The sequence below is a fragment of the Scyliorhinus torazame genome, chromosome 9, assembly GCF_047496885.1.
Source record: "Scyliorhinus torazame isolate Kashiwa2021f chromosome 9, sScyTor2.1, whole genome shotgun sequence".
Lineage (NCBI taxonomy): Eukaryota > Metazoa > Chordata > Chondrichthyes > Carcharhiniformes > Scyliorhinidae > Scyliorhinus > Scyliorhinus torazame.
The window spans coordinates 158291743-158315252 of record NC_092715.1 but is presented as its reverse complement, the minus strand read 5'-3'; the positions used below and the strand labels follow the sequence as shown (position 1 = coordinate 158315252).

At 41.9% G+C, this 23510-nt stretch overlaps 2 protein-coding genes across 15 annotated transcripts; one reads left to right on the top strand and one right to left on the bottom strand.

Moving 5' to 3' along the window:
• Positions 1-5978: 5978 nt before the first annotated feature.
• Positions 5979-11076, bottom strand: rmi1 (RMI1, RecQ mediated genome instability 1, homolog (S. cerevisiae)). Of its 3 annotated transcripts, none has more exons than XM_072516675.1 (2): positions 10926-11076; positions 5979-8139 (listed from the first exon to the last, which is right to left on the bottom strand). In XM_072516675.1, exon 2 carries the CDS (start codon positions 8095-8097, stop codon positions 6115-6117), a length of 1983 nt encoding a protein of 660 aa, XP_072372776.1. In that variant the 5' UTR covers positions 8098-8139; positions 10926-11076; the 3' UTR covers positions 5979-6114. The 3 variants fall into 3 exon arrangements, with proteins under 3 accessions (XP_072372776.1, XP_072372777.1, XP_072372778.1); XM_072516676.1 differs by lacking the exon at positions 10926-11076 and adding an exon at positions 10794-10915; XM_072516677.1 differs by lacking the exon at positions 10926-11076 and adding an exon at positions 10638-10739.
• Positions 11077-11393: 317 nt separating this feature from the next.
• Positions 11394-23274, top strand: hnrnpk (heterogeneous nuclear ribonucleoprotein K). 12 transcript variants are annotated; one of them, XM_072516688.1, is made up of 15 exons: positions 11394-11547; positions 14519-14618; positions 15890-15987; positions 16150-16206; positions 17290-17333; positions 18179-18251; positions 18420-18533; positions 19057-19185; positions 19376-19704; positions 20141-20171; positions 20892-20907; positions 20997-21064; positions 21554-21723; positions 22357-22430; positions 22850-23274. In XM_072516688.1, the coding sequence occupies exons 2-14, from the start codon at positions 14570-14572 to the stop codon at positions 22385-22387; spliced, it is 1209 nt and encodes a 402-aa protein (XP_072372789.1). In that variant the 5' UTR covers positions 11394-11547; positions 14519-14569; the 3' UTR covers positions 22388-22430; positions 22850-23274. The 12 variants fall into 12 exon arrangements, with proteins under 12 accessions (XP_072372789.1, XP_072372788.1, XP_072372785.1 ...); XM_072516687.1 differs by having other exon boundaries at positions 20120-20171; XM_072516684.1 differs by having other exon boundaries at positions 18411-18533; positions 20120-20171.
• The last annotated feature ends 236 nt before the right edge of the window (positions 23275-23510 follow it).

Below are 23510 nucleotides of genomic sequence, written 5' to 3'. Positions count from 1 at the left end.
TGGAGAATAGCCAATGTTGTTCCTCTGTTTAAGAAGGGTAGCAAGGATAATCCCGGGAACTACAGGCCGGTGAGCCTTACTTCAGTGGTAGGGAAATTACTGGAGAGAATTCTTCGAGACAGGATCTACTCCCATTTGGAAGCAAATGGACGTATTAGTGAGAGGCAGCACGGTTTTGTGAAGGGGAGGTCGTGTCTCACTAACTTGATAGAGTTTTTCGAGGAGGTCACTAAGATGATTGATGCAGGTAGGGCAGTAGATGTTGTCTATATGGACTTCAGTAAGGCCTTTGACAAGGTCCCTCATGGTAGACTAGTACAAAAGATGAAGTCACACGGGATCAGGGGTGAGCTGGCAAGGTGGATACAGAACTGGCTAGGCCATAGAAGGCAGCGAGTAGCAATGGAGGGATGCTTTTCTAATTGGAGGGCTGTGACCAGTGGTGTTCCACAGGGATCAGTGCTGGGACCTTTGCTCTTTGTAGTATATATCAATGATTTGGAGGAAAATGTAACTGGTCTGATTAGTAAGTTTGCAGACGACACAAAGGTTGGTGGAATTGCGGATAGCGATGAGGACTGTCGGAGGATACAGCAGGATTTAGATTGTCTGGAGACTTGGGCGGAGAGATGGCAGATGGAGTTTAATCCGGACAAATGTGAGGTAATGCATTTTGGAAGGTCTAATGCAGGTAGGGAATATACAGTGAATGGTAGAACCCTCAAGAGTATTGAAAGTCAAAGAGATCTAGGAGTACAGGTCCACAGGTCATTGAAAGGGGCAACACAGGTGGAGAAGGTAGTCAAGAAGGCATACGGCATGCTTGCCTTCATTGGCCGGGGCATTGAGTATAAGAATTGGCAAGTCATGTTGCAGCTGTATAGAACCTTAGTTAGGCCACACTTGGAGTATAGTGTTCAATTCTGGTCGCCACACTACCAGAAGGATGTGGAGGCTTTAGAGAGGGTGCAGAAGAGATTTACCAGAATGTTGCCTGGTATGGAGGGCATTAGCTATGAGGAGCGGTTGAATAAACTCGGTTTGTTCTCACTGGAACGAAGGAGGTTGAGGGGAGACCTGATAGAGGTATATAAAATTATGAGGGGCATAGACAGAGTGGATAGTCAGAGGCTTTTCCCCAGGGTAGAGGGGTCAATTACTAGGGGGCATAGGTTTAAGGTGAGAGGGGCAAGGTTTAGAGTAGATGTACGAGGCAAGTTTTTTACGCAGAGGGTAGTGGGTGCCTGGAACTCGCTACCGGAGGAGGTAGTGGAAGCAGGGACGATAGGGACATTTAAGGGGCATCTTGACAAATATATGAATAGGATGGGAATAGAAGGATACGGACCCAGGAAGTGTAGAAAATTGTAGTTTAGTCAGGCAGCATGGTCGGCACGGGCTTGGAGGGCCTGTTCCTGTGCTGTACATTTCTTTGTTCTTTGTTTGAGGGAGTGGAGGGGGGGGGGGGGGGGGAGCAGTTCAACACCTCAAACAGGAATACCTCCCTCACCCCTCCTCATCCACATCACCCCTCAAACTCCTTACAACATCCAACCTCCCCTTAATCCGTTACAGCATCCAACCTGCAGTTGCACAAGTTAGATAGCTGTGTTGTATGTTTTTAAAAACTGTTGCTACCATAGCAACCGTCAACCATAGCAGGTCTTCGTTGAAGGTTGCAATTCAACTTAAGCAGAAGGTTGCATTTATTCAGACATAACAACTGTGACAATTAAAATAATCTGATTTACTTTACCCAACGATTCTTTTTTGTTTATTTTGAGGTTAGGATATTAAAATGAGTGCTAAACCAAGTACCAAGAAACCTAAAACCTATCACTTTCACAATAGTGTGCAGGAGTGTTCTGGATGCATTTTTATTCTTTTAACCACCGGCAGGCAGTATTTGGTATATATTTGCAACATGTTTGAATGTCCCTGTAGGGGAAGGGATATACCACGATGGTGGGTCATGTTAGGATAACTGTTGAAGTAGATCGCAAGTCGCTAAAGTCTGTGAAGCACTTCTGTCGAGTGCCTAATTGAAAGCTGATATGCTGTTAATCAAATTTATATTGACCTTCATTTAGAATTATAGGAGGCCAAGGACAGAGAGATCAGCATGAGAACAGACTGGACAGAATTAAAATGGTAGGCAACTGGAAGCTCAGGTTCATGTATGCAGACTAAACGCAGGTGTTCTGCAAAGCAGTCACCCAGTCTGCATTTGATCTCCCAATGTCAAGAAAACCATATGGTGAGCAAGGAATACAATATACTAAGTTGAAGAAAGGACACAAATTGCTGCTTCACCTGGAAGGATTGTTTTGGGCCTTAGACAGTGAGAGAGGAGCTGAAAGGTTAGCTGTTGCATGTCCTGTGCTTGCGTGCGCAGGTGCTGTGGGAAGGGGGAGTGGACCAGGGTGTTGCAGTGGGAATGGTCCCTCCGGAATGCTGGAACGGGAAGAAGTGGTGATGCCACATGCTGGAGGTGGTGGAAATGATCCATTCAATACAAAGATTGATTGGGTGGTAGGATAGGGGAATTCTATCATGGTTCTCAGAGAGAGGGGAAGGGATGAAAGCTAGAAATGGGATGGACAGGTCCCATAAAAGGCCCTGTCAACTACGGTGAGGGTGGGGAATCCTCAGTTAAGGAAAATGAAATATCTGAAGCGCTGTGGGAAGGATTGCATGAGACAGAGAAACTGGCAGAATGGAATGTCGTCCTTCCAGGAAGCAGGGTGTGAGTAAGTGTTGCTTTTGTACTTTAGTTTTTAATTAATACAGCCAAGGATCCTGTATAACAGGCTTCTCAACTTTTCCTGTCAACTTCAAAGATATGTGTCCATGCAGCCTAGGCCTCTCTTCCTACACCCTATTAAAATCGAAGTTGATATGGCCTCTCCTAATTATTCCTAATAAAATGAAGCGCTTCACACCTCTCTGAGCTAATTTCAACTGTCTATATTTATAGATTCATAGAATTTACAGTGCAGAAGGAGGCCATTCGGCCCATCGAGTCTGCGCCGGCTCTTGGAAAGAGCACCCTACCCAAGGTCCACACCTCCACCCTATCCCCATAGCCCAGTAACCCCACCCAACACTAAGGGAAATTTTGGACACTAAGGGCAATTTATCATGGCCAATCCATCTAACCTGCCATCTTTGGACTGTGGGAGGAAACCGGAGCACCCGGAGGAAACCCACGCACACACGGGGAGGATGTGCAGACTCCGCACAGACAGTGACCCAAGCCGGAATCGAACCTGGGACCCTGGAGCTGTGAAGCAATTATGCTATCCACAATGCTACCGTGCTGCCCAGTAGTCTGTTCTCCTGTAGTCTGTTGCTTAGCTCCTCATTATTTTTGAATTTCCTAACAACTGCAAAATCTGAAATTATCCCCACGTTCAGGTTGTTTATATGAAAAACATATCTCTGGGGACTACCCAGTGCTCTGTATACTTCCCCCCGGTCTGAAATTATGGTCCATCGTTACTAAAAAAGCAAAACACCGCAGATGCTGGAAATCTGTAATAAAAACAGAACATGGTGGAAATATTCAGCCAATCAGGCACCATGTATTTCTTTTTTAAAATAAATTTAGATTGGCCACTTCATTTTTTCCAATTAAGGGGCAATTTAGCGTGGCCAATCCACCTAACCTGCACATCTTTGGGTTGCGGGGGCGAAACCCATGCAAACACGGGGAGAATCTGCAAACTCCACACGAACAGTGACCCAGAGCCGGGATCATTAGTACTGGGCAAAGGTGGTGGTGAGTCACCTTCTTGAATTGCTGCAGTCCATGTTGTGTAGGTACACCCACAGTACTGTTATGAAGGAAGTGCCAGGATTTTGACCCAGCAAGTGAAGGAATGGTAATATAGTTCTAATTCAAGGTGCTTCTTCAGTGGTTCCCTCCCTACCTCCTCCTCTAACCAAAAAAAAACCAATCACTGTAAGGATCCCAGCCGAGTAAAGATCAAGAGGGAGACTCGAGGGCAGGTAGAAGTAGAAAGAAGTTGAACCGTGACATCACAGCCTGCAGGTAAGTGATTGGCTGGTGACTGGTAAGTAGTTTTTCTTTTCCCTGAGGTGTTCTCGTGCAGGACGCAGTGGTTGCTGAGTGAGTGCTTGCTGAGAAGGGGAGTAATTTCTTAAAAAAACTTACTGTTGGGAGTGTCCAGCTGAATCCGGTCGGAGTGAGGACAGAATGACTGCTGGGTAAGTAGTAAAGATTTAAATTGTTTGCGCGGGCCCATAACAGCTGATTGCTGTTCTCGTGCGGGGCGCAGTGGCTGCTGGTTAAGTATTTTATTTTTACCTGTATTTAAGTTGGGCGGTTCCTAAACCCTAGACACTACACTTGTAGTGTCCCCACCCTTCCACCTCCTCTAAACTAAGGGGTAGAGTGAATAACAGGTAAGCTCTTTCTTTCTTGTTTATCTAGAGGGGATGGCAGGGTAGGCAGTGCAATGTTCCTCCTGCAGAATGTTTGAGGTGAGGGACGCCATCAGCGTCCCTGCTGATTTCACCTGTGGGAAGTGCACCCATCTTCAGCTCTTCAGAAAGGAACTGGAGCTGGATGAACTTTGGGTCATTCGGGAGGCAGAGGTGGTCATAAATGGTAGCTTCAGGGATATAGTTACTCCAAAGAGTCAAGATAGATGGGTGACGGTGAGAGGGGCTGGAAGGAAGCAGTCAGTGCAGGGATCCTCTGTGGTTGTTCCCCTCAGTAACAAGTATACCACTTTGGATGCTGTTGAGGGGAACGACCTACCAGGGGTAAGCCACGGTGAACGGATCTCCAGTACTGAGTCCGTCCCTATGGCTCAGAAGGGATGGAGGGAGAGCAGGTGAGCAATAGTTATTGGGGACTCGATAGTTAGAGGGACAGATAGACGGTTCTGTGGCAACGGAAGAGACTCATGGACGGTTTGTTGCCTCCCGGGTGCCAGGGTCCGTCATAGGTCTTATGAGGAAAGATTGAGGGAGCTAGGGCTTTTCTCTTTGGAGCGGAGGAGGATGCGGGGCGACTTAATAGAGGTTTATAAGATGATGAGGGGGATGGAGTGGACGTTCAGAGACTATTTCCTCGGGTGGATGTAGCTGTTACAAGGGGGCATAACTATAAGGTTCAGGGTGGGAGATATAGGAGGGATGTCCGAGGTAGGTTCTTTACTCAGAGAGTGGTTAGGGTGTGGAATGGACTGCCTGCTGTGATAGTGGAGTCGGGCACTTTCAAGCGGTTATTGGACAGGCACATGGAGCACAGCAGAATGACAGGGGGTGGGATAGCTTGATCTTGGTTTCGGACAATGCTCGGCACAACATCGAGGGCCGAAGGGCCTGTTCTGTGCTGTACTGTTCTATGCTAAAATTAATTCTCCTGGTTAGTGAATGGCTAAACTGAAAAGCATGAATTTAAGATCACCAAAATAATTAAATAAAAAAGAACGGGAGAATTTTGTTTTAGAAAGGAAATGCCCAATCAAAATAGAAGCTTTAAAGAGGTTAATAATAGGTAATTTATTGATAAAGAAAAAAAGAGGGCAGCACGGTGGTGCAGTGGTTAGCATTGCTGCCTCACGGCACCGAGATCCCAGGTTCAATCTCAGCTCTGGGTCACTGTCCGTGTGGAGTTTGCACATTCTCCCCGTGTTTGCGTGGGTTCTGCCTCCACAACTGAAAGATGTGCACGGTAGGTGGATTGGCTTCGCTAAATTGCCCCTTAATTGGAAAAAATGAATTGGGTACTCTTAAGTTTATATAAAAAGGGTAAAAAAGATAAAAGGAAAAAAGGGGATGTGGTAAGGGCAAGGAAATAAGTCAATAGAGTCTGCAGATGTACAACAGGCAAATGGCAAATTAAATGGTTAAAATGTGTCCTTATGTTTGCTAAGGCACTAAAGACTCTTAACAAACTACAGCATGAATTCTAGCATTTGAAATTGAACAATGAAGAAATGAAAGTCATTAAAATACGTTTATTTTTCAGAAGTCAATTTCTTAAGTTCAACACAAGAATGTATCTTTAATGTTTAAAATCTTCCAAATCTGTAAAGCCAGAGCACACGGCAAAAAATTCCTCAAACTCCACCTGCCTAATTATTTAAACACAGTTCTTTCTTCACATGCACGACGTTCTAAATGCTGTAGATCTTCTAGACTTACTTCACGGAGAGCCAGAACTCTGGAAGTAGGTACAGTTGGGTTAAATTCAATAGTCATTAGACAACAGAGGTCTACCAACTCCTGTTGGCATTTCTGCAACCCCGCTGTTACCTTTTGCTGTTGGTTGGGACATTTTATTGAGACTCTCATTTCAGCAACTGAGAAACCAATTAAGCTTCTCAAAATATCATCACCAAGTTCTACATCCATGTAGGCAGTACCATCTGATATTCTAGCTTTAATACTCCACAGACCACCATTACTTGTGAGTTTATTTAGCAAAGTAACAATGAAGCCTTTGATTTGTACCACAGTTATTACATCAGGTTTCTTGTCTAAGAGAATATGTAGATATGTAAATGGTTCAGAGTTCAATTCTACAGATCCACTCCTGAACTTTCTTCCATTCATATTGTTTTGTCTCACACAGTCCTGATGAAAAATGCCTCCATTGCTGGAGGAACCTGAAACTACTGCAGGCATGGTGCACAGATTTCCAGGATTAGTATCATGCTTCGGTCCACTGTCAAAGGACCCACACAACTCTAAAGATTTCTGCTGCTCATATTCCAGTTCCATAGTGAGAGTATTTGTATTATTTCTTCTTTCCACAGGACTAACGCTTGTTTTTTTCAAAAAATTGTGAGACTCTTGAGCATTTGAGTTATTTAGCATGGAACCTGGCCCTGCATTTTTAGTATATATGTCACTTTCAAGATGTTTAACATGGCTTTGTAATTTATAGCCAGAGGTATTGTCAGCTTTTACATTTTGCTCTTGGCATGGACTTGATCTGTGGTTTGATTCTGCAACATGGTTTGCATTACCTCTGTGAGGTTCTTCTACTAAGGGTTTGTGATATTTTGGGGACTGAATCATTGCTCCATCAGGCTCAAATTCTGCATTCATTTCATCCTGTAAGAACAAATCATCATCCAGTTCATCCAAGGGAAATTCGTCAAAGTCCTCATCATTATAATCTAAGAATTTTCTATTTTCACTTTGAAATTCTCTGGACATTTCTGGATTCTGGGATTCCATACTTTGCCATCTGTTATCTAAAGCACTGGTTGGAGGCTGTGTGTAGTTTGAAATACTGAGTGAAGCATCAGTTTTACTGCAATACCCACTTTCAGAATCCATCCTGGGTTCTAAAACTAGATCATCTTCATCAAAACCAGCAAACAGCTCATCATCTGAAGGTCCCAAAAGCTGTGCCATCCCATCAATCCTGTCAGCTCTATTTTGATCATTACCATTCACTCTAGTTACAGCAGTGTCATATGGTTCCCCAATTAACCTTGCAAGTATTCTCTTTTGGGAGTTTTCGTCAACAAGAGACTCCACTTCTCCTCCTAGCACCCTCACATTTTCAGGTTTAAGAAGCAGAAGTCCTAATCGACAGGTGATATTACCCATCAATAAGACTTTTGTGCCTGGTGAAAGGCTGCTATTGAGAGCAGGAATAGGCTGGTACTCCATACCTTGGAGCTCCTGAACTCCATCTGTTAATTGCAGCATCAACATTCGGGTTGGTTTTGCTTCCCAAGGTCTCTGGGATATGTGTGTTGATGTCACTTGTTCATTAGTGGTGTCCTTTCCCCGGATTTTTTGCAGTTGGCTGTATGCAGCTTGGCTGACATCGACTAAGGAATCAATCTGCAAGCAGTAAAATCCACTGATCTCATATTTCTGCGTTTCTGAGATTCCAACTGGCAAAATTGGGTTCTCCAGATCTCGGAGATCAGTAAGAAGCCATTGCTCAAAAACCTGTTTGTTGATTTGGGCCTGTGTTAAAGCAGCACCTTGATTCTCCTGTTGAATCCATTCGACGCATGCTCGAAGCCAATGTGAAGGAACTTTGAGGTGCCATGTTGCTTCCAGCCACGTCTCAATTCTTGCAGAAATCATTTTCATTTCCTAAATTTCATTCAATTGTCTTAAATTTTATAACGAAACCTAAAAGTGACAAAACAAGACATTTGCATTGTTTTAACTATTAGTTACTGTATTTTAATGTCCTATACGGTCTTCAATTTAGCACTCAACAGCATCTTCCAAACCCAGGACCTCCACCTCCCAGAAGATCTTAATTTGATCTTTTCTCTATACCCTAGCTATGACTGTAAAATTACATTCTGCAGTCTCTCCCTCCTTCTCCATGTACAGCATGTATAGCATGCAATACACAATACTTTTCACTGCATACTAATACAGGTGACAATAATAAATCAAATCAAAAGAAGCAGACCGGCATGGTAGCACAGTGGTTAGCACTATTGCTTCACAGCACCAGGGTCCCAGGTTTGATTCCCGGCTTGGGTCACTGTGTGCGGAGTCTGCACGTTCTCCCTGTGAATGTGTGGGTTTCCTCCGGGTGCTCCAGTTTCCTTCCACAAGTCCCGAAAGACGTGCTGTTAGGTAATTTGGACATTCTGAATTCTCCCTCCGTGTACTCGAACAGGCGCCAGAATGTGGCGACTAAGTGTTTTTCACAGTAACTTCATTGCAGTGTTAATGTAAGCCTACTTGTGACAATAAAGCTTATTAATATTAATGTAAGCCTACTTGTGACAACAAAGATTATTATTACATAAGGTAAAGCACCTCTGGCAACTTAGGTGCAGCCTAATCCACAAAAACGGCAATGATTCAAGAGGGCAGCTCACCACCACCGGGATCTCATAGAAACCTATAACATTCTAACAGGACTAGGCAGGATAGATGCAAGAAGGATGTTCCTGATGGTTGGAATGTCCAGAGCCAGATGTCAATCTGAGGTTACGGAGTAGATCATTTAGGACAAAGATGAGGAGACGTACAGCACGGTGGCGAGCATTGCTGCCTCACGACGCCTGGGACCTGGGTTCAATTCCGCCCTAAGATGACTGTCTGTGTGGAGTTTGCATGTTCTTCCCGTGTCTGTATGGGTTTCCTCCGTGTATTCCAGTTTCCTCCCACAGTCCAAAGATGTGCAGGTTAGGTGGATTGAGGGCAGCACAGTAGTGTCATGGTTAGCACTGCTGTCTACTGCGCTGAGGACCCGGGTACAATTATGGCCCCGGGTCACTGTCTGAGTGGAGTTTGCACATTCTCCCAGTGTCTGCATGGGTTTCACCCCCTCAACCCAAAGATGTGCAGGTTAGGTGGATTGGCCACACTAAATTGCCCTTTAATTGGAAAATAAATGATTGGGTACTCTAAATTTATAATTAAAAAAAAGGTTAGGTGGATTGGCCATGATAATTGCCCCTTAGTGTCCAGGGATGTGCAGGTTAGGTTCCGGGTATAGGGTAGACTTGACGTGCCGACAGGCCTCCTTCTGCATGGTAGGAATTCTATGAAATTTCTTCACCCAGGCAGTGGTAAGCCTGTAGAATTCATTACCACAGAAAATAGTTGAGGCCGGCCAAAAGATTGTATGTTTTCAAGAAGCAGTTAGGTATAGCACTTGGGGCGAGAGATCAAAGGATATGCGGGGGGGGGGGGGGGGGGGGGGAAAGAGGTGTGATGAGGGCATTGAGATGGATGATCAGCCATGATCATAATGAACGGCGGAGCAGGCTCAAAGGGTGAAATGGCCTCCTCCTATTTTCTAAGTTCCTGTGATAACATCTAATTGGCAGCAAGAAATAGAGACACACTCAAAATTTAGTCCATACCCTGTATCCATGCTAAACATTACACCTCAAAAGTAATTATTTGGCTGTGAAGGCCTTTGGGACATCCAAGGTCATTGGAAGTGCTATATAAATGCAAGTACTTTTCCCCCCGTTATATTTCATTTGCATCATCCTTGCTTACTATTATGGTTATACATTCCCACCACATTGAGCTCAAATTGTTTGGTCTCACTCAAATCATTCCAATTTCACACCATATGCTTCATAATTTCCCCAAGTTTAAAATCTCAACCTTTTAAAATATGTTTTCAGACACCGTTCTCTTGAAAGAAGTGTCCTTTTTATGTATGTTGTCATTTTATTTTCTATTTTTCTTGTAAGGCACCTTCAGATATTTTCCATTCATGATGTGTTATGTGTGCCAATTACAATAAACTTCACACCAAATCAACATTTTACAATGCTATATTCCCAACTTTAATGTATCTCATTTTGTGATGGTCCATTACAGAACAATTCTGCTGTACATATTCTGTCCCATTCTGCCCCAAGTAGCAGTCACCCACTACTGTTCCTCATACTAGCCTACGAAGATATTTTCCCTTTTGTTAACTCTTTAGGCATTAAACATTGTCTGGACAGAATGGAAAATATCAAGGGTGACAGCAGGAACACACAACCCTTTCAGAACTTATCCAAATTTTAAATTAAGCAAAGCCAAATATTACTAAATTACAATTCCCCTGGCATGAATTTCCCTTCAGATTTCTGCATTTACAATATTTGATGTAAGGCAGTAAAGATGAGCTGTAACCCAAGAGTCTTTTGTCTCACTCAATTCAAAGTTCATACACTCCAGTCTAAGAACTCAAATCCAATAAAGGCCCACTGAGTAAAACTTCGAGTTTGTAACCAACTGCTCCGACATAGACCATAACGTGCTTCCTTTGTTAATTCCATCCCCCAACCAGGAACAAAGAGTCCACAAACCTTAAACTCAAGAATTAATTTAAGGAAAATATGTTGGAACTTTTTTTTAAAAATGAATGCGACCGTGGACTGCACTCACTGTGCCCATCCCGGAAAAATTCCCTGCAGCAAATTAGAGGAAGGAATCCTTACCAACTGTTAGACCAAAACCACAAGATGCGCAGTATTACCCTATCCTGCTTTAACGGCACACTAAGGTTCCGCCAATCTATGTGTGTCCATTATTCTTACACCGACCACTCCTCCCCCACATACACAAGCTGAGCAATTTGCCCGCCACCCGCCCGCCTACGCGCGGGACAAATATCGCGACATCTCGCGCACTTCTTCACCGTTTGGTCGTCGTTTAATGGTTTCGCAAAAAAAGGTATAAAACAAAAAAGCACCAGGAGACGATATTTCTGAATGTGGCCATGTTAATCAGCAGTTTTAAAGAACAATTACACAAAGAGACCGAGTAGAAACCGTGCAGATTATGTAAATTATATAATTTTATAAAAAGGGAAGGGCGGCCGCTGACGTATTTGATTGACAGGAGCGTTGGCCATTTGGAAGGAGGTCGTTTAGGTTACGTCACCGGATTGTGGGACGTAGCCGGCTGTGCGCCAATCAGCGCTGGGATTGTGGGAGTTGGGCGGGACCGGCACGCGCTGGCGCTTGTGGGTAAAGCAGTCGCTACCACACCAGAGCGATCCATTTTGCTTCGCTTGTCCTGAAAGCTGAGCGCGTATCCTCTTCGCAGCCGTTAGCTTCGGTAAGAAATCTGTCTCTGATCGGGTACGGCGCTCGAATTATTTCTGTTTTTTCAATAGAAACTCAATATGTCAGAAAGAGGGGTAAAAGATTATTTAAAAAAAGATAAATGTCAAGTTATTGAGGGGCACGTTTTGTCGGTGGGGGTGGATGAGGAAGACATTTTACTCGACCGTCCTCTTGTTTTCTCGGATATTTATAAGGTCGTTAGATATTTTTTTTTAACCAAATCAATTTGACTCCTACTCTGGTGTGCTGCCAACAAAATAAGAATCGCCCGTCAAACTAGGCCTAGCAGGTGTCGGCTGGGTGGTTGTGGCCTTGTTTTAAAATTCAGTCGTCGTTTGTCGGCTGATTCTTTGTCGAGTCACGGGATTAAATGGCGGCGGGTTTTATCCGCCCTCCCCCCTCCCTCTGGAAAGGAAGAGGCAATCGATCGCGAGTCTCCTGGCGTGCGAACCGCGCCGCCGCCATTTTAGAGACGGTTTGTTGTGTGAATAGGGGACGAATTCTTGAAGCGTTTCGGCTCCTTCCTCCTCGCCATGAGGGCGGAAGAGAGCGGGGCAACCAGGGCGGCAGGCAGGGGGCCGCGGCTCGAGCCGCAGCGCATGTTAATCCGTCTCCTCGGCACACTTCGCTGTCTCATCGCATCGGCCATTTTAAGGTGCTCCAATGCAGTGTGGTTATTTGGCGCATATCTGCAAACGCCATTCGCTCGCTTCTCCACGATGGAGGGCCCGAAATGGCGGAGGTGAAGCCTCTCCTCGTGGCATTTTCTAGTCGGCCTCGTGTTAGTTTAAGTGCCTGTTTGGATGGGGCCATTAATTTGCCACTGTTCTGATTAATAATTGCCATCCTTGTATGTTACAGGTTCTGAGGTATTCCCGCTCCATATCCTTCATGGTGGCGCTCGAGTGGCCGGATTTCATCCGACACGCGCTTTTTGTTTCGCCCACGTGTTGCTTTGTATTTGGAGGGGTTAAAATTTACCCCATCTCCTATTCGATGCTTATGATCAATAAACCTGTTATGTTTTGGAGATGTTAAAATTTCGCGCTGTGGCTTGTGCACATTATCTAGAGAGCTAATGTCGCACCAGTAACTTTGTACCCCCTGAGTTTTAGATTTTTTGAACTTTGAAGTAAATTTGAGGCTATGCCAAAGGAGAAATTTAAGAAAGATTTTTTTAGACAATACAGACACCGTTACACAAATAATTCCGGAGTTGAGGTCTCTATTGGTAATTCTCTCAAACAAGATCTTGTTTAAAATAATTCCAAATGTACCACTATTTACAATTCACTGGCTTTATCAAATCGTCACACGCATAAGGGGAAAATACGGGGTGATAAGTGAGTGGTAACATGTTTAAATAAATCCCCTCGATGGAAACTGTAATTGATATGGTAGCATGAAGTGCTAGGCCAGTCTCTATTATAACCTCTAACTGGCCTTTAAAAGCAGCACTTTTCAGCCCACGGTGGTTATTCTTCCACTGCTGCTTATGGTGGGCATGATGTTTTGAACATGGTAATTTAGTTTCTTAACAATTTTTGCCGTGAAATGATTGATGTATATAGGATATGCCTGACCTTTATCATGCACAAATACACGTGTATGCGATAGTGCTAGACAAATACAAAATCTCCACAGTTGAGATTGTTAGAACAGCAGAGGCCTTTGGAAGAGCTTTAGTGTATGCGGTCAACTCATTCTCCTCAACGTGTGTTTTTTTAAACAGTTTAATGACATTGGAAAAATGCATGCTACACTATTCAGACTTCCATTATGTTATCCACACCTCCATCTCTGATTTAGTTGTCTCTGGACCCACCACTCAACAGTCCCCATCCCCTCCTTGTCTGAACTTGTGTTCTCATTGAATGATTTGTCACTTTGTCTCATGTCTTCTGCTCTGGATAACCACATGGTGTTTGGTTTTTTTCTTTGTGTGGGGTACGTGGAACATTCCTCCTTCCAGTCCTGCACTGCCCTCAATCCTGCAACTCTTTCTAGTAACCAACTATGCTGTTCTGTCCCACGACTAGAAACTTATCTTGCTTTCTGGGTCTCCTGTATAGACTCCCATTTTCTCCATTGCTTCTGTATGGATGTACCCCTCAACAATAATGCTTTTCCTTTTCCCACCCTCCATTATGTCCACCGACAGTGTGCTATTGTGTCCAACCCATTTACTGCACTTTTGATCTTGCCCCTTTTCACCCCACTGCCACTCAAAGGTAATTCTTCGCCCACAATAAGCACATCTTCCCAACCCTCTAGTCAAAGAAGCCATTTTGCCATGCCACCCAGGCCCACTCCTCGTACCTCACCAACACGTGTCCCCTTGCTGCAGCACATTGCAGTGCAATCAAGTGTGCAGCAGCTGCCCTTTCACATCTCCAATTTAGTAGAACATGTTTGCTCACAAATGATTCCCCCAATAAATCAGGCATATGGCATGCAGACTGGGTGTCTGCTTGTGGAACATCTCTGCCCAGTCCACAGCAGCCTGATCATTGTGGTTCTATTTTAGTCCTCATTTCTGTCCTTGGCCTGCTGTGTTCCAGTGAACATCTTTTAGCTTGCGGAACATCTCCCACTCAGGCATAGAATTCCTCCAGTGCAGATGTTTTACCGTGAATAGCAGAAATTTATTTTTGGGTTGCTGGATAGTTAGTGAAGATAGTTACTGCCATCTAATTTTGCCCATGCCATTTCTCATTGAGATTGAGACCCCCCCCCCAAGTATCCTCTGAAACTAGAGGAGCATACATGTTTTCAACTGACTGAGCTAATGTTGCCACCTAACATAATGTGGAGTTCAAATTTATCCCTGAATTGGTTTTAAGATTATTGAACACATTTTTATAAATTGCTGAAATTAGATTATATTAATGTTTTAGAAGATTGACTCACTGCGTTTATGTAGCAAATGAGTTTAATAATTTGGGAAAAATTTTGTCTTCCAGACTAGCTGCATAACAAGCTTTGCACATTGTTTGCCATCCTTGACATCTAAAATGGAGACTGATCAGCAAGACATCAAATATAACAGCCCAGAGACCAACGGTAGTAGTCTTAGCCCTGGTTCTTGTATGTTTTGCTTTTTTGCATTTCTTGTATTGTGATACCTAACTGCCACAAGAATATTGGTTTTCCAGCTGCCCATTTGTTTCCTTAGATCTGATGCCGTGAACCTATTTCCACATTTCTTTTATTGTGTTCTCTTCCCTCCGAATCAGTATCTTGAATGAAAATGCTTAAAATTCAACAAGGGCTTGGAATATTGCCACCATGCTCCCGTGTGTGTAGGAAAGAAATTTGGTAGTGCAAACCTTCTTAAAGAAAGGGCTACAGCATGGGAACAAGGTGTTTTCCATTGCCCCTTGTCCCCAAGGTGTATAAATATATATCTCCCAGATCCATAGCCGTCTACCCTGCATCCTCCAATGATGTTTCTGCTGCTTTGACAGCAGCAATTTCTTGACTGCTATTGTCCAACAAGATTGATTATCCTGTTCTCTGGACCACTTTCAACCTGTTACTTCATGAATTTTCTTCACTTGATGTGACATTTTCTACATGCCCTGTAAAGGCATGTGTCTCCATTTGCCAGTGAAATCTGTACATGTCTTTAAATTCCAAATAAAAGCAACCTGGCAGCATCTGTAAGGAAAGAAAAAAGCTAATGTTTCGAGTCCAGGGCTTTGACAAAACATCTTTTCTTACAGATGATGCCAGACATGAGATTTTCTAGCATTTTCTCTTGGTGATTGCCTTGTATCCCTAGAAATTATCACATTCAAGTAGCCATCTCCTTGGCATCATCCCCAAGATAGTAAGTTGTTAGCCAGACCTCCTTTGGCTAATTACTTCATTTTCAAGGTTAAAATGGGTCTAGCCAGAGGTATGCATAAGTAAAGTGCCTCAGATGAGTCAATGCGGGCCAAAAGCCCGTTTGATTGCTTGTAAGAATAAGAAAATAGAAGTTCTCCACAGCCAGTGTTTTCGTTGTTACACTATAAAGTTGAATTACCCATTAATTTGAATTGCATGTAAAATATTGTAATCAAAATTGTATGTGGTGCTGGATATATATTCGGGATTAGATTTTTGAATATTATTTATGATGTGCAGCAGGTAAGTGGGGGCAATGACTATCCATGATGCATTGTTGTAAATTTTGTCCTGAGTTGCTTTCAACTTGAACTAGATTGTGCCAACCAAGGTCTGAATTGCCAACTGTTGGGTCTAGGGAGAATTCTAAAGCTAGATTTAGTGTGCCAACAATATTTATGAAGCTTGATTTTTTTTTTTTTAAAAACACGCAAAACTTTCAGGCAAACGTCCTGCTGAGGACCATGATGGAGAACAAGCCTTTAAGAGGTCTCGGAATAACGATCAGTGTGTGGAACTACGTCTTCTGTTACAGAGCAAGGTGAGAATCGTCTTCAGTTTCAATTAATGGGTAACCAGAATCAGACATGCGCAAGTCTGTTCTTGCTTGGAAGTACATTTTTTTAAATCTGAATGTTACTGCAGAAAATGCTTAAACGATTAAAGAAGGTTGCTTAGAGTTTGACTTTGATTTGTTTTTAAGAATGCTGGTGCAGTAATTGGAAAAGGTGGCAAAAACATCAAGTCATTGCGTACAGACGTGAGTATACATCTATAGTGTAGGCTAAAATTCATTTAGATCTAGCACTTTGTTCAATAAGTTTATAATTGTGCTAACTAAGTGCAAAATTTGAGCAATGTTGTAAATGTATTGCTAGATAGTCAGTGATATGGACATATTTTAAAATTAGTTATATATACTGTTCTGGGAGGTCAGTCATTGTAATATTGTGTAATCTATTATGACTGGGCTAGATCTGAGGAGATGTCATTAATCACTTTTTAAACTAGGATTCAGTTTTTTAATTTATTGTAGTGAGAGTGTATAAGGTGTCCATAACTGTAACAATCCTTAATTGCAGCATTTCCTATTTTGTGAACTACAATATTAAATGGAGAAACATTGCAGGTGGCTAGTGTAATCCAGAGTTTCCCAGAGTAGAGCTCAAAAAAATTTTTTTTAAAGATGTCCATCTGTTCTTACTTCAACAGCTATACAGATGTACGTGAAGGACAAAGACTGCTTTATGTAAAGAAGAATGCTTGATATGAAATTGGGTATAGAACAGTGTTAAATGTTTCCATAGATGGGAGGCAATGTTTTGAGAAATTAAGCTGAGCAGAATTGTAATTTTTATATTAGCCAGCATAAATAGATGGCCTGTAGCAGTTCAGGTTAATGTTAATTTCATTTAGAAGTGATTATTTGTAGTTATTTCCCTTAAGGTGAAATACTGTTTAAATTAACTACTGTTTGTTCTAAAAATGTAGTTATGAAGTGACTCCATTGTTGTATAGAGTCTTCAGAAGTCTTTACAGAGGAATATATAGAGTGATGAGAATAGATTTTATAATATCATTCAATTAAAATTTACTCCTTTTCCCCCCTCTTCCCTCTCCTTGTTTTTTTGGCCATTTATCTCCGTTGCCCTTGTACTGGATCGACATGTTCCCTGCGTTGCCCATCATGACGTTGACCCATCTGCCCCTTGAACGCCCATCTGAATACCCTGGTTGGCTATGCCCATAATGTGCTCAAATGCCAATGGGCATCAATACCTGAACTTCACTGAATGCCCTTGCCCAATGCCAACAACCACGAACGCCTTTGTGACCAATGCAGTACAATGCCAGTGTATCAGTCCCAGACAGCAGTGGCCCCGAGCGGTATGTCCCAACAGTTTATGACTCACTGCCTGATTAGAACGAGGAATTGTATCTATATAACCTGAATTTGTTGTTATTAATTAGTAGTCCCTTATAGAAAGTGTACTGTTTTCAAGTATTTTCTGTCTATTTTCCCCATTAAGTCTTTTGTGGCTGGTCTTTATTACGTGAGTTGCCCACCCAGAGCAATCCACTAATTCATTTTAATGGAAGGAGCACAGCTTCAAGTGTTGCATATTTGCTGCATTTTAAATCATTTGTTAAAATCTGTCTTTTCTTGCACTATCCTTTCTCCCTACATTTGCCTATTCATAGTCTTACAAGCTAACCTTTCGTCACCCATCACTTTTCATTTGTTCTGTCTCGTTTTTTCCTTTTTTCTTTTGTATTTGGTTTCCTGCAGGGGCATAGTAGTGCTGTTTCCACAACTAGTTTCTTTTTTAATACTGTTCTCCCATGATACTCACACTTCTTCTGCTTTTGCCTATGAGAAGGTGTGCCAAAATTGCTAATAATTTCCAGGGGTTTCTCAAATTGCTGGTGGTGGGGACAAATGATTTTTCCACTTTCTGCTCTCAGCTATACGTCGTTTTTCTTGCCCACTTAATCTGAGCCCTTCCAGTTACCCATTTTTCCAAAGCTGTCTTAATTTGAAATGTTAAACTTGTTAAATTGCATGTTTATTAGTAACTATTTATAATGGGGGGTGTTTATTAAATATTTGCGTTAATGTTTATTTTAAAAATATTATGTACTTAATGCTTTGTTTCAAAATGCTATGAATGGCTTACTCACTGATTTTTGTTTTCTTTCCTTAAATTGTCAATGGTTTAAAAATTTGGCAGCATATTGAGTATAAATGCGGATATTGAAACGATTGGTGATATATTATCGAAGATCATTCCAACTTTGGAAGAGGTGAGTTGTGCTCTTTTTTTAATTAGTTAAAAGCTGCATGGAATGTGGCCTTGCTAACAGTTGAGCTGTATAATCTGCCTGCAACTCGACTTTAAATTAATTATATAGGAAATAAGTGATGCAGTTCAAGAATTTTATGCTTCTGTTGTTCAACTTTTGACCTTACAGTATCAACACTATAAAGGAAAGGATTTTGATTGTGAACTAAGAATGCTGGTCCATCAGAGCCAGGCTGGAAGCATCATTGGTGTCAAGGGAGTAAAGATAAAGGAGCTGCGAGAGGCAAGTTCAATTTGACCATTTTGCCGGATTATTGGATCCACGTTCACCTGAACCCATTGCTGTTTCCAGCATTAAATTCTTGTCTGGAGTGCATCCCCTGGATTCATTTGAAATGTGCATTGTTTGTAATGCTGTCCTGGTTAGGCACTGCAGATTCTCAGTGCATTTAAGTCTCAGCTTTTTTTTTTTTTGGTCATGAGCTGGCACAATTCTTATGAACAGACCGAATTAATCAACAGGAGGGGGCAGCACGGTGGCACAGTGGGTTAGCCTTGCTGCCTCACTGCATGTGAGGTCCCAGGTTCGATCCCGGCTCCACAACCGAAAGATGTGTAAGTTAGGTGGATTGGCCACACTAAATTGCCCCTTAATTGGAAAAAATTGAATTGGGGTACTCTGAACTTAAAAAAAAAAAATCAACAGGACTGTATTGTTTGTGCTCCCATTTTCTGAAATTCTGCCAAATGTAGAGTTTGCCAAGATCAATTTTGAAAAGTCATGATTGTTTCATCTTTGATTCCAGAGCACGCAGACAACTATTAAACTGTTCCAGGAATGTTGCCCGCATTCAACTGATCGAGTTGTTCTGCTTGGTGGTAAACCTGACAGAGTGGTCGAGTGCATCAAGATTATCCTAGGATTATTGGCAGAGGTTGGTACTATTATCCTTGTAACTGGTCTTTTGTCACATGAAGCTTGTAATTAGCGAAGATTTCTCATTCTAACTGAGCTAATGTTGGCGGTTTTATTAACCTTGTATTGGAAACTGCTCAATAAAATCAAAGGATATCTTTGAGCTATACCAGTGTCATGAGAGTAACAACATCTTTTTTTGTCTCAAGTCTCCTGTCAAGGGACGTGCACAGCCATATGATCCGAATTTCTATGATGAAACGTATGATTATGGTGGCTTTACGATGATGTTTGATGACAGAGGAAGACGTCCTGTTCCCTTTCAAATGCGCGGCAGAGGTGGGCCTCACCCCCCTTCACCTGGATATGAGCGCAGGGGACCCATGGGAATTTCAGCCAGAGGCCGTCCCATGCCCCCACCAAGAAGAGATGCTTATGATGACATGAGCCCACCAACCCGTAGGGGTCCTCCACCTCTGCCTCGCCCTGGAAGAGGTGGCAGAGGCCGTGTCCTCCCTCCCCCACCTCCACCTAGAGGGTGAGTTTGTTCAAAGTGTTGCTGTCAAATGAAAAGCAACCCTTCAGGATTGAATGCCATGTATTATGGTGTTAAGGAATTCTATGGTTATAATTTGTAATTGCTTCTGTACTGTGAGCCATTTCAATAAATTTACGATGCTGTTTTTAAATTGACAATTCTAAGACCGATGTATAAAGTCTTCAGCACAAAGTAAAAATTGCAATCAACAATCATTGCATTGAATGGATTAACTGCATCAGTTGATATCAGTAGGTTGTAAGCCCAACAAATATTCAGTAAGGATATTTAGCTGGAAATTTAAATTAGTCCATAATTGCTATATTGGACAACAGGCTGTACCATCCTGACTTGCCAAAGTAGTCTGGATTTGGGGCAGTTGCTGTGTTTACAAATAGCTCCTATTTCATTGTAGTGACCGTACTCTCTATGGCAGGAACAGAATGAACGATCGCTACGATGGAATGGTAAGTCTGGCTACAGTTTTTTTTTCCAATTCTTTTTGACTAACCTTGGCATGCGCACCAGTTTATAGGAGAGGGTAGAAACCTGTGGCAAGTTATTCCAATATGCAGGCGGCTGTAGAATTCGGATCCGTCACATTTGGAAAGAGGCAAACCTACAATTTGAACGCTACCACCACTAGAAGCTTTTTTTCTCGTTAAATGTGACATCTAGTTAAATGTGCTACCTCAAGTGCCCAATTTCCTCCCGAATAAGGAGCACTTCGCATGACCAATCCACCTACCCTGCATGACACTCGCGCAGACACTGGAAGAATGTGTAAACTCCACATGGGACAGTTACCCAGGGCCAGGATTGAACCTCTGTCCACAGTGCTGAGGAAGTAGTACTAACCATGGCACCACCCTGCCACTGCTTGCATATGTGAATGTACACTAACCACACAATGGGCTGATGCATCTTGTACCTAGTGATTGGGAGGATTGATAACCCTCTTCAAAATTGTGCTACCTCGGCTAACCAAAAAATGGGCTATTGCATGTGTCACATTATACTAACCATACCACAATGGACTACTGCATCTTGATTGTTTCATTGACTTTCTTGTACCTAATGATCGGGAAGGTTAATAACCCTGTTCATAATTAAATGGTTAAATTTGGAGGTAATGATTTTAATGCCAACATATTAATATCTGCTTTCTCTTGTCCTTTCCTCACCAGGGTGCTTCTGGATATGGTAAGTTTGTCCTGTTAGTTCTTTGAAATCATTCAGAAATTCTGCTAAATTTGCATAATTCTCAAGTAACTCTTATTTTTGATTTTCAGGTAACCGTGGTGGATATGGAGATTTGGGAGGCCCAATCATTACTACACAAGTCACAATTCCCAAAGATGTACGGTTGTTTTGTTAACTACATTTATTTAAACTTCACCAACTTGGCAATTGAGATTGTCTATCTAGACTTAAAATAAATTCCCAGTATGTTAGAAAAATGTAACCTGTCGTGTATAATTTACTTTATAGAGGAGTACTAATTATTTTGCATTTTTATTGTCTTTGATACTACATTTTGTGACCAATGCAGATTTTGATTGTTTATCCCTATTTTGCGGAGTAGTTAATTCATCTAGTGCACGTTCTTCAAGGGCATTCTTCCATGTGAATGCACTTAGTTGGGTTCTTCCCTGTATTTCCTTTTAAACCTGCAGAATTCCTGCTGTCATTTGGCTTAGTCGTTGCACACTAAGGTCAAGATCAGAGTTCCAGGTCCTGACTAGCACTCCCATTTCAGTAATTTTTCGGTCACTGTTGAACCATACAGTGCTAATTGAGAAATCTTGCACATTGACTGCATCATTTGTGATTTATTCTTTTGGAACAGCTGGCTGGTTCTATAATCGGTAAGGGAGGTCAGAGAATTAAGCAAATTCGTCATGAATCTGGAGCGTCCATTAAGATTGATGAACCCCTTGAAGGCTCTGAGGATCGCATAATCACCATTACAGGCACACAGGACCAGATCCAGAATGCACAGTATCTGCTGCAGAACAGGCAAGTAGTAATAATGGATGTTTTGAACTGTTTAGTATCACTGCTAAATTGACTTCCTCTTGTCCTTCTATCTGCTGGGCTATGATAAGCTTGTTAAGCATCCTTTTTTCAAACTTTCTGAAATTGATTTTTTAAAAATGTACTTAAACCTGATTTGTTCCACTGGCAACTAATTACACAAATGGTATCTGCTGTTTAAATGTTTGTTTTTAAAATTGCATTTTATGAACAGTAACTGATTTTGCTTGTACAAAACTTCATTAATGCTAATGTTAAGAAGTATAGAAGATCAGTCAACTTGGATTGTGGTCTGGTTCTGTGTGGAAGACTAGTGATTTTGTTGTTTTTGACAGTTGGATTGACAACAAATCACAGTCTGCCATATAGCGCAGATCATATCTCTCCCGAAAGTTCTGTTCAATCTTTACTTTCAGTAAAATTTTAATATCCAGTTCTGCAACAGCAAACTACCATTTTCTGTTATCTTAAGTTAAATACAATTCTGTGCTGTCTGTTGTATACACAAGCTTTGGTTAATAGTGCTGGGTCGAATTGATCTGCACTCCTGAACATTCATTGAAAAAAATGTTTAGTCAAATTAGTTTATTTTTTTTTTACCTGGTTTCTCCCCAGTGCAGCTACAGCAGCCGCTTTGCGCCCTTAAGCTGACCCGTGCGTTCAGATACCGCAGCTCCACACGAGAAAAGGTCAGTTTGGTAGTGGGAACGTTTTTATTTTGGTGGTGGAAAGGATCAGTTTGGGGAATTGAATTTCTACACAATTGGGTGTGCAATATTGCTGATGGACCTCTGAAGGCAAAGATTACCTTTTTAGAAGTTCAAAATATCAAACTTTCGACCCAGCACTAGTGAATTGCTCAAATTGCATGTTTTGAAAGCACAGTTTTTTTAAACAAATGGTGTTGGAAAACTAATTTTTCAAACCTGTTGCAGTAAAATTCTTTAGTCTAAAATGTAAACTTGTGGGTTGGAGGCTTGATCTTTCGGTATCCTTTTAATAAGGAAGTGGTTTGGGTCAAAATAGGCAGAGGGATTTATTGTCTGATGCTTTGCTATTTTAAATTAAACATTTTTCTAAATGTGATTTTTGTGCTTTCCCTTCACAGTGTGAGGCAGTACTCTGGGCACTTCTTGTAAAACAAAAAAGCGGAGAAGATTGAAGGAATACATCAAATGCTTTTTTGTCACTGCTTTTGTTTGAAGAGCCAACATTCCTCTGCTTACATAGATCACACTGGGAGCATAGATCATATTCCGCTTTTCATCATTTGTCATGTTTTAATTAGTGAACCTTAGCACAGCTTAGACAGTTTAAAATTTTCCAACAGTGACAGTGGATTCTGGGTTTTTTGTTCTAAATGTTTCAGTGGTTTATTGTATTTTCCTGTAATATGGTAACAAGATGTACACTGTTTATGGACAATAGTACTGGTAGTTTAAATGTGCCAGATCCATTCAGTAAATGTGCAGAATGCAATCTTGTTTTGTAAGGAACATTTTATGGTTTTTAAAATAAACTAGGTAAACTAAACTTGTGTATTTGCTTGAGGATGACTTGTTCCTCATACTTTTGACTTGCTGAGAAGAACAGTGAGCAAAAGTTGACTAAGCAACGCAACTGGATGGATCCCTATCCCTGTTTAGCCATTTTTATTTGGAATGATAACTAGAATTGCTTCTGCTCACAAATTGTCTTCCACTGTTTGCTCTAATATTAAATGTTATCCTAGTTTGCTCAGAACTATTAAAATGTCTCCACTGAGATCC